This window comes from Nanorana parkeri, unplaced genomic scaffold, assembly GCF_000935625.1.
Source record: "Nanorana parkeri isolate BGI_ZX_2015 unplaced genomic scaffold, ASM93562v1 scaffold382, whole genome shotgun sequence".
Classification (NCBI taxonomy): domain Eukaryota; kingdom Metazoa; phylum Chordata; class Amphibia; order Anura; family Dicroglossidae; genus Nanorana; species Nanorana parkeri.
This window is the reverse complement of record NW_017306650.1, coordinates 415,622-435,091: the sequence shown is the minus strand read 5'-3', so window position 1 is coordinate 435,091 and position 19,470 is coordinate 415,622. Positions and strand designations below refer to the sequence as shown.

Here is a 19,470-nt window from a genome sequence, read left to right as displayed (position 1 = left end):
ATATATATATATATATTACACTGTTATTTTGCTTAGGTAATTGTGATTGCTACAGTAATTTACATAAGACCACATAATCATCTTAAGCAGTCCACCACAAAGTATTCTGCAGTGAATAGTGGCCATTGAGATCTAAAAGGGGAGAGTGTCTTCTCTCAGGGACACCAACCCAATATATATGTATTGGCCTGGGGGACGACGACGACAAATGCCCTTCTCTCCCTACCTAGTTCTCCTCTGCTTGACATTCAGTTTAGCTGCCATTCTGCTCTAAGGAGCTTCTGCTTAGCCCAACTCTTCCTTTTGGAAATATGAGAAAAAAACATTGTTTCTAGTCATTACCCTTTATTACATTTAGTTAATGAGCTACAAGAAGGAATATTGGGTACAAAAACTGTAATAGAGCACCCAATATAACTAGTCAGTGTAATCTGTATTAAAACCTGTATTCCTTTTAACACTACATAGTAGGGCTGCACTGATACTAGTATCGGTGCCGATACCGAGTATTTGGGTGAGTACTCGTACTTGTCCAAATGCTCCTGATGCCTATACTGATACTGGAACCTCCAGTATTAGGAAGCCAGGTGGCGAGTCATTACACGCCGTTCGGCTTCCTGATTGGCCGGGAAGCCAGCTCCATGCTCCCTGGTGACGAGGGAGCATGGAGCTGGCTTCCCAGCCAATCAAGAAGCCAGGGGGCTGGTAATGACTCGCCCCCCCAGCTTCCTGAGGACGAGAGAACATGGAGCCGGCTTCCCGACCAATCATGAAGCCGGGCGGCGTGTAATGACTCACTGCCCAGCTTCCTGATTGGTCGGGAAGCTGGCCAATCAGGAAGCAGTGCGGCTAGTTATTACCCGTCCCCTAGCTTCCTGATTGGCCAGATAGCCGGCTCCATGCTTCCTCGTCACCTGGGAGGGAGCATGGAGACAGCTTCCCGGCTAATCATTACACGCCGCCTTGACTTCCTTAATGGGACTTCCGGTATCAGTATTTGGTATCGATAAGTACCGTAAAAAAATATATCGGCACTCGATATAGAAAAACCGGTATCGGTGCATCCCTACTACATAGTGATACAAAGGAGAAGCAACCGCCATACACCAATATTCAGTGCAAGCTATCCACTTTATTTATCCAAATGGTCAAAGCATGTCCCTGGCTGGGTCCTCCTAACTGATGCATTTCACCCACTGACTATGCTTCATTACTTAGTCAGCCAGGTTAGGGGTTGAAAAGCATTAGCGTGGGAGGATTCATTGGGGAATGTTCTTTGACCATTTAGATTAATAAAGTGGATGGTTAGCACTGAATATCGGTGTACTATACATTGAACTCCTGTTGCCTCCCTATCCATACTTTACCTAAATTGTCCCATCTGGCACATGTACCGGGCTAAGCTTTGTCAATTGTAATAATGGTGAAGGACATTATATATTGTACCAGAGAAGGATATGGTGCTGACTCTTTATGAAGATTGTACATTCTGTAAATTTAGGCTAAATGTCATCTGTTTTATAACAAAAATTCCCATTGTTTGTTATGGAAAAGATTAATGTTACATTGACTGATACACCTACTAAGTTGCTGGATTTTTTGTATGTGTGGGAGATATTTTCTGTTGGAAAGTTTTGGCATTTTTCACTACATTTGTATTTCGTGTGCTGTATTCATAATTTCACGAAGCTTGTGTAATAATATGGAGGTATTGTTGTCTATTTGAATGATTTGGCTACACACAAACAGTAATAAGAAAAGACTCTTGAGCACATAATCCAAACCAGCAGATCCCACAAAATATGTACTCATGAATACACTGCTAATAATGGATATCTATATTATAAAGGGACCACAGCAACCCCTAATGGTCATGAATAAAATTACATGAATGTCAACATGTCAAAGGTAAAAGAACCGTTACGAAAGAACTATACAAGCAGTCTTTGCTGACTGGTCTTTAAATCATTTAGGATTCGGGACTGCAATCTGGATCCTGGCTATCACCATTTAGCACCTGGAACAAGCATGCAGACAGTGAAGCATGAAAAGGACGACAGTTCAGAAGTATAGTTGCAGATTTGCCTCTCAAGTGATATTTGTAATGGACAATGCCCGTAAAATACTGAGGTTCATTATTAATATACAACTAAAGGCTTTTGTATGACAGTTTAAACAAGTACCAAATCCGGTTATAATGTCATGCACAAAACTCCTAAATTAAACAAAAAAACTTCTGACTGAGCCAGATCCTCCAATATTTGTGTCTCACACGCTCCCCCACCTAAACACTGCAGCTCACAGTGGGAAGGTTTTAGGATCAGAGCCAGTGCTGTCCATCCAGAAAGCAGTGGGCAGGACTAGGTGTGGCCAGGTGTTGATTGACAGGCTAGTGAATCAGCAGTGACCAAGTGGATAGCCATGCCCCCCCCCCCCTTTCCCCCACAACATTTTTCTTCCCATTGTAGTGCAAGCAGGAACAACCTACATGACAGTGGCAACTGTGCTCTGAATTCAGGAGCAGTGCAGCATTGTTGGCACACAATCACAGGAAGCTGCATTAGATGAATTTCACTGGCAGGATCAAGAGGTATTTGTGGGACTTTCTGGAGGAACTAAGAGGAAACTGTGAATGCAGATGCACTTATAATTAAAGGGTTATTAAACCCTCGTGTATTTTTGCATATACAGTATCTACTGCTAGCAAGCAGTAGATATATGCAAAAACATTTAAAAAAAAAACCTTTTAAAAAGAGTTTGAACTTACCTTCGCCGCGCGCTCCCGTCCGAACATCTGAAGATTCTCAGGCGGCCGGAAAGGATCTTGGGGCAGGCGCATGCGCACTTCATATGTTCGGCCGGGAGACGAGGAGAGACACAATGTACGTTTTTGGAGCAGCGTGCATCCGCACAGACACCATGGGACATCAGAGAAGGAGTCGGCGCTGGATCGGAGACCCGCACCAGCGCTGGAGGGACAGCTGAAAAGGACAGGAAAGAATTCAGAGCTGTAGCACATTTTTTTTTTTTTTAAACATTACAATTTTTATTGAGAGAGGTACAGAGACCAAGGTACAAAAAGCCAAAGGTATAAAATATCCAAAATAAATCTACGGTGAACATACAACATAAAGAGTAAATCAGCAGCACATATGTTTAATGAAAGGCCATAGTTCTTGTTTAACCACTTGCCGTCCGCCTGTTGTAAAAAAAAACGGACGGACGGCACTGCAGCATTGGCTTGGTGTCTTTTTACCCGACGTGACCCCGTCTTTTATATTTTACCAAAAAATTGGATAATAATAAATGTTTTATCATTTAATATAGGGGGAAACTGTTTTTTTTTTTTTTTAAATTCGGTAATTTTTCCTTAATATAGTAAAAAAACTAAAAACCCCCAGTGGTGAATAAATACCACCAAAAGAAAGCTCTATCTGTCTCCAAAAAAGGGTATAAAATTCATTTCAGTACAGCGTTGCATGACGGAATAAATGTCAGTCAAAGTACCGCAGCGCTGAATACTGAAAAATGGCCTGGATGGGAAGGGGGTTTAACACCGCGGATGTCAACTGGTTAACAGACTTGGCAGACTAGACACTGTGGCAGACTAGACACTGTAACTAGCTTAAGATCAGGAATCTCGCTAATGTTTAAAAGAGGTGGTGGGGGCTCCAGTGTTAGTACATGAGATTTCTAGGGACCACTTCATGTAGTAACCAACAGAGACTTTGTCATGAAATGAAACACTGGTGGGACCGAATTGCTCAGTACCTAAATCATGTGTTGTATACTAATACCACAGCAGTAATACAATGAATAGGTTCACATCAGTATCTAATCACACCATACAGTATTATTATTATACAAGATTTATATAGCGCCAACAGTTGCGCAGCGCTTTACAATATAAGGAAGACATTACAATCGCAATACAATTCAAGACAAGATGGTAAGGAGGGCCCTGTCTTGTCTTGAATTGTATTGTGATTGTAAATACCATTTAGGGTGCTCGCAGACACAACATAATCTTTGCTTGATCTGGCATGTTATGTTCAGTTCAGAAAAAGGATCATTTGCTAGATAGTAATCCTCAACTTCTTTAGGCCTCTCTATCCCTTAACTGGATCCTTTGTTGGCGAAGAAATGATTAAACAAGTTGGGTTTTTCCAGGTGCTCACAATTGCTTTCCCCACAAGATAAGCTATTGCAGTATTTGTCTTTCTCCTTTTACCCCTTGCTCCTCCATAGATTTAAACTTGGACCTTTGACCAAGAATGCATATTTGTGGAAAGTTCCTATTGCAGAAAAATATTTTGGTGGCAGGACAATGCCAACCTATTTGATCTGAATTCAATGTCTGTACATAGCTATTGCACCTGTCACTATTTTGTGTTCTTTAAAATTAATTTCCAGCACTTGAAGGCCACCTTCTACTACTGTGTAGTTCAAGTAATGTGATCGGTGTCCCATGGAGCAATAGGGAGACCTGGGTGGGGCAGAGAGTCAACTGTCTCTTCTAAGGTTGAATTTGCATGAACGAGCTCCCTGATTCAGGGCTCCCATGGCTCTTTATAGAGGGTCCAGAGCTGTGTGTCTGTATTTTATTTCTAATAGCAGTTCAAGCAGTATAACATGATGACAGGTGTACTTTTAAGACGTCGCCTCCTCTCCTGAACAATCAACCCATGACCTAAGCCAGAGAGGGGGGTTTGTGTTCATAATGAAACATCCCATAGTCATTCAAAGATGTGAAACGGCTTCCTGGGGCCTTCATTTGGCATTCTTGAATAAACATGAGCCACTGTTCTACTTCTCAGAGCCAGTGATTATGTTGTGTTAACTCCTTTGTCTTCTTGAACCCTTTCCCCCATCTCACTCTGGCTAATTTATGTCAAAGAAGAACCAACAAAATGTCTTTAGAGGAGGCCTCCTGGTTAGGTCAGAATCTGAACGTAAGCACTGATCACTCCATGTTATTTTTCACATCCATGTTTAGCTTTACAATCTAGAATTCAGGGGGTCAATGAACTTGACTAATTGGCAGGCGGCAGGTTGAGTAGGAGGGGTATGGAAGCCGATGAATGCACAATAAATTGGTATCTATAACATTCCACTACAGCTGATATGAAGTATTTGCCCTAGATTTTACTATTATTCTATCCAGAGAGAATTTGTGTATTAATTGTTTTACTGCCAACGCAAATGTAGAAATCCTATTGTAAAGTTAAAATGCCTGGAACACATTCTGAATTGCTTCGTTATTAATCACTCTGTTGCGACTATTGTAATTGTTCGCTTTTGGAATGTGTAGTTAATCCACAGTTAAGTATCCCTATGTGAATGCTAAGTGGTAGTAATAACTTGCACGCAGTGTGTATATCATATCTGCGGTTAATTTCAGGCCTGGACTAGTTGTGTGGCACTTCTGGTAGATGCTGGAAGAGTTGGTTGTGCTTAAAGTGACATTAAACCCTCAGATTTTTTAACATAAAACAATACTGTAATGTGTGCCTTACTGTAATCCATGGTTGTTTCCCTTCTCTTTGCTCCTCTTCCTTTTAAATATGTATCTGTTCTCATGCTTGGAGAGAACTTCCCTTTTCAGCAGACTGCCTTGTCTCACACGATGTCTGTGTGTAGGCTGTAACCTGAGCCAGCACTACAGGAAGAGGCCCTGAGCTGAAAAGATAAGTTCTCCCCCAGCATGAGAACAGATACATATTTAAAAGGAAGAGCAGCTAAGAGAAGGGAAACTACCATGGATTACAGTAAGGCACACATTACACTATTTGTTTTATTTTAAAAAATCTGAGGGTTTAATGTCACTTTAAGGGTATATGCAGACTTGTATAGACTCTTGCTGCCTGCTCATCGTCTGTGTTTATTATTAATAATATAGAATTTGAAGTTTAACTACTATGTTCAGTCTAATGAGATAGCAAAACAATTGTATCACTTTTAACACTGCATTCATTGGTGTTCGGTAACGAGGTACATTACTCACCTGCTCTACTCTTCGCCGTTTCACGGTCGCACGCAATCTGTAAACTGGGCATGTTGGGTATCGTTTTACTCATCTTTTATATTTCTCATATATACCTCATCTTTTATATTTCATTAAAAAAATGGGTAATTTGTTGTGTTTTGGGGCATTTAATTAAATTTGTCACTAAATTTTGGGGTTTAATAAGGAGTTGCGCTAATATTGCGCAACATAAAAATTTTCAACTACCACCATTTTATTCTATAGGGTCTTGGCATTCAGAAAATATATAATGTTGGGGGGTTTTACGTCATTTTCAGGCCTAAAATGTGGAATATAACATGGGTGCAAAAATGGAAAAAAGGGCCTCAGTCATGAAGGGGTTAAATGGACACATTTACTGGAGTCTGTCACTAGACTTAAAGCGACACTTAACTCAAGAGTTCAATCTTAAAAACACATTCAAGTACCCTAACTATTAACACAAATGTAGCTTATTTGTGTATCACTCGGCTGTAGATCCTCAAATCATCTCTGAATTGGTGCTGACACTGTCCTTCCTTCTGGAGGGTGGCTACTTTTGTTCCCCATGGTCCCTGTGTGTGTTGTAAAGTAGTCACCGCTCCAAGCTCACTCCCGTGATGGACTACAACCTCACGTATAGTTTTATTGATTTGTACTGAGATTGTAGTCCTTTACATGAGTGAGGCTGGAGTGGTGGCTACTTAACAACACACACAAGGACCATGGGGAACAAAAGTAGCCAGCCTCCAGAAGGAAGCATAGTGTCTGCTCCAATTCAGAGATGATTTGAGGTTCTACAGAGTGATACACAAATGAGAAACATTTTTGTTAATAGTTAAGGTACTTGAATGCATTTTTAAGATTTAACTCCTGAATTTAGTGTAATTTTAAAGTGGCCTATTTATAAATGTTTTTACACAAGATTCACCCCACATTTTTCCATTGAAGTCAATTATAAAAATGTGTGAATCTTGGATGAAAGCATGTATAAATAGACTCCAAAGTATGTGTGGGCAAAATTTTAAAAATACATATTCAGAGCATCTCTGCAATGCATGCATATTTCCCTATGCTGTATCCCTTTAAAAGATTGCAAGTACCTGACAATTACCTGGAAATCATACCGGAAATACAGTGAGCTTCTAAATTTCTGTAGTGAGCCGACAATGCTGCCTCTGTTGTACGGAAATACCAACCAGCGTTGCCAGCCCTGTCTGAGTTGCATGCATACATTGATTTTTTCCCCACTTATTTACTGCCCAGAGGCAGTAATGTAGTTCTGGAAGCTGTGCCTATGTCAATAGGAATTGACCTAGGACACCTTACTGATCCCTCCTTGCAGAAGTTGCCCCTCCAAAAAATTTTCAAGCCTGGTGATGATGTCGCAAAGAGTAATAAAAGCCGTTTCTTGCTACAGAAATTAGGTAAAGGAAATAGCTGATGCAGAGACATGATCTAGCAAAGGAGGGCGAGGTATGAGGGCTAATTTGGTTCTTGCCTGGAGATCAATAAAAATTCTTCCTTGCATGTGCTGTGTCTTTCTTACAGATACCAGCAGGTGTGGGATGATGCCACAGGCTGTTTTTGTCATTTTATGAACATATCTATGAGTCCTGCAGACAATGTCCATTGTCGCCTATCAGGCTACACAGTGGTTGGACCAGTTAGAAATGATTGTCTTAATTGTCTTCCACTGATGAGCCAGCCCTGGGAGATGTATTTTTGTGCTTCACCACTGTGATCCTCATAGGCCAATGCTGGGTAAAGCTAAACTTACATGTTTAGGGATGCACCAGCAGATACAGCTACCTGAGGGTGATCAGATCATTCCTTCACATCCGACCTTAGCACCTTAAAATGGCTGTGAACTGCACTTTCATGCCTGCCAGGTGCTTCGGAACTCACATGCAGTTGGAGTTTAAGACATAGTGAAAGTCACTGGAAATTCTCAAAAGAGTAATTCCAGGCAACAAGTGAAATTAGTTATTATCTCTAGCTAGAAAATGCTGCAGGTGTGGTGAAGTCAGAAAGTTCAATCTATGTTCACCAATCCCTTTAAATGCCAAAAGAAGGGTTGAATCTGCTGACTGTGAGAAACATCTTTGTACTGACTGTTCTTTTATACCGGCCTCTCTGTATGTGAGAGACGGCAAAGAGCCTGTGGTAAGTGGGTTTAAGAATACGTTTCCTGCATCATAAGCATTGGTCCTCAGAGCACCTCATTACTAACAAAAGGATTGGATGGCTTTGTGCACTTCAGCAACGCTTGAATGAAGAATTGAAGTACTGAATGGGTAGTCTGTGCTCACTATATGCATTAACTTTCAGGTTTGGTGTATACATTTAAAGGTAACCAAATGTCAGAGATATGCCATTACTCCTAATCTGCATACGTGTTCCAGGTTCATAAATCAAAACATTGAAGTTTGTGGATCGGCATGACAGACAAGCAGCTAGCATTTTCAGAGAGATTATTTGGCAGTTGCAGGCTATTATTTGTCTCATTACAGATATCCTTTAATCATCTATTTAAAAATCTCCCAATGCCTAGAGCCACCTGATAACATCTTGGCTGCTGGGGGTGGGTAGAATGTTGGGTGAGCAGCATTGTGGTATTACCAGGTGGTGCCCAGATTTACAGGTACATATTACAGGCTATTGCAGTGGTACATGTGTGAATTTTAGTAACACTGTTCCGAATGGACAAAGCTCCAACATTCCTGGGTTGCCTGTTCCTTCCCACATCGCCACAGTCCTATTAGCCACCACTATGATCAGCTGGCTCACCAACTAAGGCTAATGCACACAAACCCATATAAGTACCAGTGTATTTTCCCCCGCCAGGGAGCCGTGGGTGCTGCATACAGCCTTCCATATAATTTAGTAGCTGTGCGTGGGTATGTGCCAGTACTTATGTACAGCCGTTTATGCGTATGGATGTAAATCCCTGGACGCAGGTGTGCATGAGCTCTAATAGAATGTTTCAGAGCAGGGAAGAAGGCTGCGGTTGTGTTCGTCACCTGATGCGGAGTTCGCGAACAGAAGCAAAATTTTACCAGACTTGCTGTTCGCGAACCGAATTGTGTGTGAACAGAAGTGTTTGTGAACCAAGGTACCACTGTATCTATTTACAGTAAACTCCCAGTTATCCGGTACCCATGGGTATTGGTAGATGCTGGATAACTGTAGTTTCTGGTTGCCTAATAATAGGTTACTATTAACTCTCAAGCAACATATATGTCCTCCAAAAACAAATTCTGGGTGCTTGAATGCCGGGTAATGGAGTTTACTGTATTTATTTTATGCTACAGAGCCACTTTAACAGAATCAATCCAGTTGGAAATTTGGTAGATTTTTAAAAGGTAAAGATAACAGTTGGCACATTTTATGTTACCTTTACCCATCATATCCAACAACAGCAAAATGGCTGAATGTGAAGTTGGCAGTCGTATTGTGAACAAAGACCCTAGATAAAACCTTTCTACCATGTTCCTATTCCTTTTATAAAGCTTTGTTTTCATAATATCCATTCACCTGAAGTGGTTTCTCTGTGCTGCTGTGTAATGTTTATGGAAAACCGCTGCAGACAGTTTAAACTGGACTTTGTAGCACAATTAAACACTGTATCATCAGCTATTACAATGGCGCTGTGTTAACAGAGTCCCTCGTGTGACAGCAGTGTATAAAAAGTAACAGTAACTGGGGCAGCTCAGCCTTGAAAAGAATAAGGGAACCAAAAGTCGTAAACACATTGGTGCAGAAATTGTAAAATCTACTTTATAATAGCACTGAGGTTGTCACTGATTACACAGAGTACAACAGGTTCCTCTTCTCTGGCCGCTGTCCAGCTCTGGTTTACTGACTCCGTTTTTGTTTCTGCTCCATTTTAGGGCTCATGCTTCACCGGATTCCACCATGGAATATGTCAAGGTAAGCTTTCATTTACACCTAACAACAGGAAATGTACAGCTTTATTTTATTTACACTGGAAACAGAGTTTCCTTTTTCATAGCTGATCGTTTTAGGAGGATTCTTTGAAATCTCTCTGGGTTTCTGGTGGAAAGATCTCAGGAGTTTACGAGTCTGGCCACATCATTTAATAAACTCTGGCTGTCCCTGTTAGGAAGTTTACATTATGCTACATGAATGTATCAGGAGAAGTGAGACTCTTCTGCTCCTCCGATTTAGCTTCACTTTGTTAGTATAGGAACTAACTATCCCTGAAATGATGGAAGGAGTGGACAAATTAATATGGAATTCAGGATCCAGTCTGTCCAATCCAGGAGCCAGCAGGATTTTCTCCATTGACAACAACTAGAGAGAGCCTCAGAAGCTGTGTGCCAGCTTTAATTTTTAATGAGCATTGGCTACCTGGCTCCTGGGATTTGTCCAGCTGCAATAACTGTCCTTCCACCTTTTTTCTTTTCAATATTTTTCTTTTTTTATTTCACGTAATAAATGGAAATACAACAAGCAATGGCTAAATCTCAAACGTAGTAGAATAATCAAAATAAAGGAAAGGTACAGAATGTCTTCTAGCAATGCAATTGTATGCATTGCAACATCATCTGACATCCATATTACAATTCGATGAGCATTGTAAATCATATTGTGACAAACTAGTTGTAACGCAATGCAACAAAAAGGAAAAGGTCCTTCCACCTTTTAAAGAGATCACCTCAGTGGCATGCTAGTTGGATGGTAGGCTGCAGAAACTAAATCCAAGACGGGCAGAAAGTAAGCTTTTCTAGCTTATGAAGGTAATAGTGGGCATGCCGGCAGCATTTCCCATTTCGATGCGGCCGATGTACTCATTGGAGTAAATGACAGGGTGACAGCAACCGCATCTGTAAGGGGCAATCCGCATGTAATGATGCATGATACAATTACATGCGGTTTGGGATAGATGATTGTTGCTGGATGCACAATAGATGTGTCCAGGGGCAATGATCTATTCCAAACCATGTATGATTACATGCAGACTGCTGCTTACAGGTGTGGCCGCGGTCACCCCGTCATTTACTTCAATGGGTACAGCGGCCGCATCTGCTGCAGGAATTAGTAGGTTCTTGCCGAAGGAATGCCAGATTGCCACGTGTGAATGGAGCCTTAAGCGAGACTTTGGAGCACAGGTTCACTTTAAAAGCCTTATATAGTGAGAAAATGATACTCAAGGCACAGTTACTTCATACAGAGGTTCACCCTCTCTCTTTGTCCTTTTGACATTGTCACTGGGATAGAAAATTATGAGGAATCCAAATTTTTCCAGTTTGTCACCAGAACAAGAGGTAAGGGGAGCTTATCCAATGGGGACAGGGAAGGCTAGAGGTCATTGGTCAGCGACCATGGTAATGATGACCAATAGGAATGTCTTCTGTCTTTTGCTTCAGTGCTCCAGAAGAAATATTGCTCAGAAGAGATTCTCCATTATTTAGTCATGTGACCATGCTGACCAATGACGGCTAACCTTAGGGAGCATTGTGATGCAACGCAGCCTACGGGGCTAGTGATGTTTTCAAGTGTTCAGACCCCTCCAGCGGCTGGCATGGGCAGTGGGACATGGTATTCAGGAGGTGTTGGGAGCCAGTTTACCATTTAATTTTTTTAATAATAGGTAAACTTACCCTTAACCCCTTGCCGTCAGCCCATTGTAAAATAACAGGCGGATGGCAGCAGCGCTGAATACTGAAAAATGGCCTGGGCAGGGAGGGGGTTTAATACCCCCGGTCAGCAAGTGGTTAAAAAATCCTGACAGGCTCTAACCCAGGGTTAGGCAACCTCGGCACTCCAGCTGTTGTGAAATCCCATAAGGCACTGCCTTACAGCTTCAGGCATGACTCCCAGGGGCAGAGGCATAATGAGATTTGTAGTTTTACCACAGCTGGAGCACCAAGTTTGCCTACCCTGGCTCTAACCTTTCCCTAATCCATCCCAAAAAAAGAAAGAAAAAATGTTGGTTTTAGACCTACCATAGTTAATACATTGATAATTATACAGGATATAATACGGCCTCAATGGGGCTGTAAGCAAAAACATTGCCTGTATATGAAACCAGGGGCGTAATCACTCGGCACCTTGGCCAAGTCCACCAATCGCCTATTATAATAGCAAATGGAATTATTGTGTTTCTTTGGACACTGGAATAAGCAGTGAAGGGCATGACCTACATTGCCTATTTTTAGCTCACAAGGACTTGATTTGTAAAGTAATAAGTTCAGCTTCAGTACATTGTAGGGGCCTAGTCACAGCCCGGTCTGATCTTGCGTCCCACGAGACGGGGGGATGCTTCTTGTCCTGTGGGATGTGCGCACAAGAAAACCTACATCACTAGCTAATGCATCCATTATCCGCTTCATACAAGTCGCATTAGGCTCACACAGAGGACAACAGGCTATTGTTTTTGCAAATCCCTTTTCACGGCTTGTTAGCAGACAGATCCAGAGCTGCATGGACTGTTTTTACATCTTGGATAAAAAGGGAATTGTGAAAGGGCAATCGTGGTGGAAGCAGCTCAAAATCTGGAGACGAAATGGGGTGACTAGAAAGTCTGCACAAAGGCTGCAGGGGAACCAAAGCACCAGACTAATTGTAAACTTGGCACGTCTGACTTTTACTGTGTCGCCATTAATGAAGCAGAAACAGTTGGAGAAGTTTGTCCAAAAAAGAGGTGGAAGACTTGTGGCTGTACGTACTTCTGGGTGTCCCTCTGCTTAGAATATCTGCTGATCGGATATCTGCTCACATTTGATTTTTTTTTAGTGGAGTTGGGCTTAAGTTAAGGGAGGACGCTCCAACTTAAACCTGAACTCCAGGAACGAAAACGTTCACTTATATTATTATATACTGTATATTCCTCAATAGCCACAAAGAATATAAATCCACTTTGCGTGCACCAGATGCCTTTTGTAAACCCAGATATTCCCTTGTAAAATTAGCAGTGACATCATCAATGTGTGGGAAGGGTCAACAGCCTCGCCAAACTACAGGAGGGAGTGATACAAGACAAGTCAGCCTGCTCAAGGAGAGAGAGCAGCAGTGACTGCTTTTTGTTACAGGAAGCTCCTGTACATAGGCAACATTTCTTGCTGGATTACGGCACAGATCTGGAAGAAATACTCAAAGCCAGGCCCGGCGCTACCGCAAGGCAAGGGGCCGCCTGAGGGCGCTGCAGGGTGAGGGTGGAAAAAACAGGGCATTTTGACAAGTACTTGCTATCCCGCACCAAAGGTAAGTGAAGAAAAAAAACATGCTGATAGGGAGCAGGCCCAGCGCTACAGGGGTTCGGGGAGGGGGGGGGGCGCAAAAATGCAACTTTGCCTGTCTAGGCAAAAAGCCTAGCACCGGCCCTGTTCAAAGCTCCCCAAGATTCAAGTAAGGACGCACATGGCTATTGTATTTAGAGTTCAGCTTTAAATCATCTACCTGTCAGACAGAGTAATTAGACAGGACACTACTGCAAAATGATTCTATTTGTATGATATATCGGGACCCTCTGATTCCCCAGTCTTCATTTTAAATGTTATTCTTCCGGACCTGTGACATTTTTGCAGCATGAATCTACTGTAAGATGCCAAAGCTAATTACCTGTTCTCTGTTTCTAGTACCATGACCTCCCAGTATGTGCCCTGGCTGCCAACTGGTTGTGTGGATGGAGATCTTCTACCTTGGGGTGGAGCAACTCTGAGCCTTTGTACTGGGTGACAGAATGTCTAGCTTCCCCACTGTCATCACCCGCAGCCACACAAGCTGTTTGCATGTAATTGCACGTGCTGGGAGTACATGCGGACAATCGCACCTGCACACAGACTGTGCATATGCAATTACCTGTGACTGGCCTGCGAACCGCTGCGAACAGTGACAGCTGTCATTGTATTGTAAAGCACACTGCTGATCACATGAGTCTTACTGAGGAATTGATAAGACTCAGTGATCTGGCCTCATTTGTAAAGCTGACTATACACATATAGATTATCTGCAGATTTTCTATGGTCAAATGGAAAAGTGCAACAGATTCCTCCATCTATGCTGAACTGTGTGGATGGAGGAATCTCCCACTGGGTCAAGCTTCAGTATATTGCTAATTGGCCCCGCTGACTGTCAAATACCTGGGCAATCTGATTGGATGCTGGCATTGTTAGGTGTTTTGAGAGCCAGCGGGGTCGATTAGCAAGATACTGAAGCTTGGCCCAGCGGGAGATTCCTCCATCCACACAGTTTAGCATAGATGGGGGAATCTGTTGCACTTTTTCCATCTGGCCATAGAAAGTCTGCAGACAATCTATAGGTGTATGGCCAGCTTTAGTGTTAATGGGCCCATATTAGGTGGTGGAGCCTGTATTTTGATGAGCCCCACACACTGAATCTTGAAAAACAAGTCATCCAGCCTATATATTTCTAGCCGCACATCTGCTTGCTGACCCTCAATATGTCTTATGAAATCACACATTCCGGGGTACACATTGTGTGATATAACCTTGGCACACAGCGATTGTGTTTTGGGACAGGGCTTACCCTCTTCACAAGCAGGCAAGCCGCCCTCCACTCCTACACACAGACGGGCTCCAGCTCTCCCCTCCTCTTCACAACATAGGCATTTGACTACGGCCGCCCCCCAGGAAGGTGCCGCCCTAGGCAAACGCCTACTTTGCCTTGCGGTAAATACGCCCCTGGGCTCCAGACCGCTTATGAATACATATTATCCCCTGAATGTATTAGTCTATACCAGTGTGCAAATATGTATCCCATAATATGTATCCCATGCTCTGCTGTATTAAACTCATGGTGGACTATTGCTGTAGCTTGCAGCTCTGGTACATTATACTATATCCTGACGGAGGAACAGGAAACATGGGAAGTTATTGTAAAACTACATAGCCAAAGTTGAAGGATCATCTATTTTAATCACTGTGCCTCAGGTTAATGATATTGAGAAAAAAAGATTCAATATATATGTATGATTTCTAAAACCACCCACAAAATGAAATATCCATCTGCTCTATGATTTGACAAAGATGGACTGTGATTCATCAAAACGCTGGACAGAATAAACTCCTCTGTGGATATACATTTCTGCTCAAGACCTGTGAGTGCTTCTACTACTATACTCTACTGATGTTACTTTGCTGGGCAGACACTCCCTGGACAGTGTGCAGTCACTTCCAATGGAATTTATGTCATTTACGCTGACGGTGGAAAGGCTGCACACAACCTGTGTTAGACTGCCATCTAGTGACCGGTTTATCGTTTTATTGTCCAATGATAATTCCTTACCTCATCCAGTTAAGACTTATTTGCATTCATTCCTGTGCATAAAATGTATGTAATGCAGGTTTAGTGTCCGCACATGAACCAGAACCAGCATCTGGTTTAGATCTGTATGTGATCATGAGTGTGGGAATCTGAAACTGTTCCCTGACATGCAGCCTGGGGAATTTATTACAGTCTGTACATTCCAGCAAGTCATGATCATTTCTAATCGTTTACTTGTTGTCTAAAAATAACTTTCCATAATTATATTTTTAGAATGCACAATACATTTGATATAAAATTGAAATGTTTACTGAAATGTGAATTTATTAGGTGATGAGTGGTTGTTCACGGCATCAGCATACATTCTCTTTCTTTCTCTCGCTCGCTCGCTCTCTCCCCTCCCTCTCTTCCTCTCTCCCCTCCCTCTCTTCCTCTCTCCCTCTCTGTCCCTCCCCCACCAAGAAACATTTTAAAACATTGCATACACATCTATAAACACAGCCCATTCAAAGTTTAATAAAAAAGATTTTTTGCAAAACTTACATTTTAATTACACTCACTTCCTGCTCTTCCTAAGTGCTGGTGACGTAGCCCTGGCCTCACAGCTACCACCTGGGAAGGCTACATCGCCAGCACCTTTGTGAAAGATCCATTTGTAAACTGCAAGATTATGTGAAATATGAGAAGGGAATGCATTTGTTTGATATAGATATTTGTTTATTGTTCTCAGTTTTTTTTTTAAGGGAGGGTGGGAAGGTCCATTTTTCTATTATTCTTAGGCTATACAGAGTATATTTTCTTTATTCAAACTGCAGTATACTTTCTTCATTTGACCTGTAGGCTGAACAAAGAAAATATAACAGATTCCTCCATCCACGCAGAACAGTGTGGATGGACAAATTCTCCCGCCGCCTCTGTTGTACTCTGACAGCGGCCGTCGGTCGCTGTCTGAATACCCAATCGAAACTTGCAGCTGATTAGTTGCAAGCTCCATTCAGCTGAAGATTTTGCAACATGTTCCTTTGGCAAATGTCATTCTAATGATCGACTTCTGCTGATGGAATAGGGTGACCAAAAGAGCGAATTTCAGCCGACTCCTGCTGAATTGTCCGAAATTCGTGCTGTGTGCCACCCGGTCTTAGAAGGAGATCTGCAATGATAGCCTCCATGTTTTCCTCAATACAGGTTTCCTCTAATACCCATGGCACTACATGAATGATACCTGTCATCAGCCGGATTTTATACAACATATATTTATAAATAGGATATGTACTTGTAGACCTTTGTTTTATCAAAAAGACCATAACTTTAGATCAGCTGACATATATGTAAAAGTTAGACAACCCTAAAATCCATTGTCATACATATTTATCAGGCGATAGATCCATCAAGCATTTTATTTTAATCTCCCGGTTTCCTGTTTGTGTGTATTCTCAGAATCTGGCCTTGTTCTCTTTGCATGAATTTTGGTTCCAAGTCATAAAATGTGTGTGTGTGTGTATCTGTGAACTCTGCCAGTCATGCTCCTGTTTCCTCCAGATGGCAAATATCTGATATCTGAATGGCCACTGTGTCCGCTTATGAACTGCCGCACTATATAGCATATGTCATTTTGGTATTTTTAACTTATATGAAGTGTTCCTCTGTCTGTGACACTATTTGCAGCATATAAGAAGCCAGCATTCAGCATTTTGCTTATCTGCAAATGTCCAGTTGAATTTCCAGAAGCGATCCAACACTTATTGGTGTGAGCAGGTTCCTGCAATAATAATCTTCTTTTCCAGCTTAGTTTCATACAGCAAGTTCTGAACTAGTTTTAAATCAGGAGCCGTTCTAGCCAATGACAGACTTGCTATTTTGGAAGACCAGACCTCAGTAATTAAAGAGTTACAGGTCATTGTAATAACTCATGAATCAATGTATCTAAAATAGCCAATTACACAATTTTCACATGACAGCATGTATTACAGTAATATCACCATAAGTGTTCTATTTAGAGGTCTGCCATAAGATCCCATTCACACTGAGCTACATAAAAAAAAGCGCTTTTTCAGCGCTGATTTGAGCTGAGTGACTTTGAGAGACATTGAGCTACAGTGCACATATTGTCGTGCTATGTAGCGCTACTTTTGGCATGGTAATCTAAGTCAGTGACACAGAATGTACCAAGCCAGTGAGTCAGTATAGCAGCCAACCAACTAGTATTTTCAGAAAGAGGTCAGAAATGGCGACCACCCATATATTTCTCTTGACAGGTTGTCTTTTTATATGGATATTTTTTGATGAAGGCGATGGCAATACTTTATATTTTTTGCTATAAGTCTTTGCAGACTGCACCTTACCTCTGTTGATGTGCCCCAGGAATATAGAGGAGAAGCACAGCAGGGATATGCAGTGAGTGCAGTGGCAGGTGAGGTCCCTTTGGCCCCAGGCCCAGTCACTGAGCTATGTGTGGAGGAGGGAGGAGACAGGGAGCTTGCTTGCTCGTCACTGATGAAGCATCTAGATGGATGCCGTTAGTTTAGGGGTTTTCTTCTTTTTTTTGATTGGACGGCTTGTACCAATGGTGCTTTGCCATTGGTCCAAACCATCCACATACAGGTGAAACTCAAATAATTAGAATATCGTGCAAAGTTCATTTATTTCACTAATGCAACTTAAAAGGTGAAACTAATATATGAGATAGACTCATTACATGCAAAGCAAGATAATTCAAGCCATGATTTGTCATAATTGTGATGATTATGGCTTACAGCTCATGAAAACCCCAAGAACCCCAAATCCACAACCTCAAAAAAGTAGATTATTACATGCAATCAATAAAACAAGGATTGTACATAGAACAATATCGGACCTCTGAAAAATACAAGCATGCATATGTACTCAGTACTTGGTTTGGGCCCCTTTTGCAGCACTTACTGCAATTACTTTTGCACGATATTCTAATTATTTGAGTTTCACCTGTAGTTCAAGCCTCTGATTCCAAGTTGGGGGCTGTTGTAGCTGTGCATCACTGTGTTAATTTACAATGTAGTATTAGTGTAACCGAACATAACTGTCAAAAGCCAGATGAAGCGCCACCTGTAATAGCTGACTGCTTTTTCTTCTATAATGGCCTCCCCAGACCGCACGCCCCTAAAGAACAGTACTCCAAAACCGAACTGTATGAAATTATCTTTTCAAATTTGATGCAGAGTTGGCAATATATTTGAAATGGGTTATGTATTAAAATATAATGGAGTTCATCCATTAAAGCTGCCAATAACAGTTATCCGGTTTTACCTTTCATTTCATGGAAAACGTAAAGCTGAACTACAGAATGCTAAAAGAACAATATCAACATTGTTGTGCCCCCTCCCCCATTAACAAATCTCTGGCTCCTTTTTTTTTACATAACGTTTTTAACACCCAGTAATACTAACCATTATTTACAGTCCTGCAACTGCCACCATCCCAGTCCTCCACTCTTCGGCAGTGGAATATGGGTGGGTACTTCTGTCAGCACCCACATGCCATTCTTGTGACGAAGATGCTGGTCTTGATGGCACTGACAAAAGGGAAGTTAGATACCGGCATGTGATGCATTTTTGGTGGGCACGTCATCACAACGAGGTAGAGATTGGTCGCTGCCGTTAAACTAGGGCTGCAGAAATCCTTGGAGCCAGGTAGTCACTGCTCATTAAAAAGTACAGCTGCTAACTTTTGAGGTTTTGAGATAGCTCCATTGACAACAACTCCACATCCTGCTGCATGGATTGAACACACTGGCTCCTGAACTCCACATTTATTTGCCCACCCCTGAGTTGAAGCGTATCTAAACCAAAGAACAAACATTGACAGGTTTATATACATAAGGGTGAAGAGTTTGGGAAAGTTAGAAGTGAACAATCTAGGACAACGTAGCTGAACTGGAAAGTGAGCTGAATTGGAGAATTTTTCCAAATCAGCTATGTTGTCCTAGATTGTTCACTTCTCCTGCCTTCTCCAAACTCTTCACCCTTTTGTGAATAACCCCTTTAATAAAGTATATTGCAACTTACCAGTCCTTTTGATTTGGTGGTTGCTTTCATTTTCAGGCTTTTTTTTCCACCCAGTGATCCTGCCTGTTACACACTTCCTGTCCTCCTTCACTGTACTGTGTATATGAGAGCAGTGGCGTAACTAGAACCTTCAGGGCCCCGGTGCAAGAAACCATGAAGGCCCCCCCCCCCCCC

At 41.9% G+C, this 19,470-nt stretch overlaps 1 protein-coding gene across 1 annotated transcript in view; it reads left to right on the top strand.

Moving 5' to 3' along the window:
• The window catches only part of BCAR3 (breast cancer anti-estrogen resistance 3), a 92,214-nt gene that overhangs the window by 17,101 nt on the left and 55,643 nt on the right, over nucleotides 1-19,470 (top strand). The window contains exon 2 of the mRNA XM_018559224.1: nucleotides 9,898-9,937. Within this exon, the coding sequence (XP_018414726.1) occupies nucleotides 9,898-9,937 (40 nt within the window). The remainder of the gene's footprint in view (nucleotides 1-9,897; nucleotides 9,938-19,470) is intronic.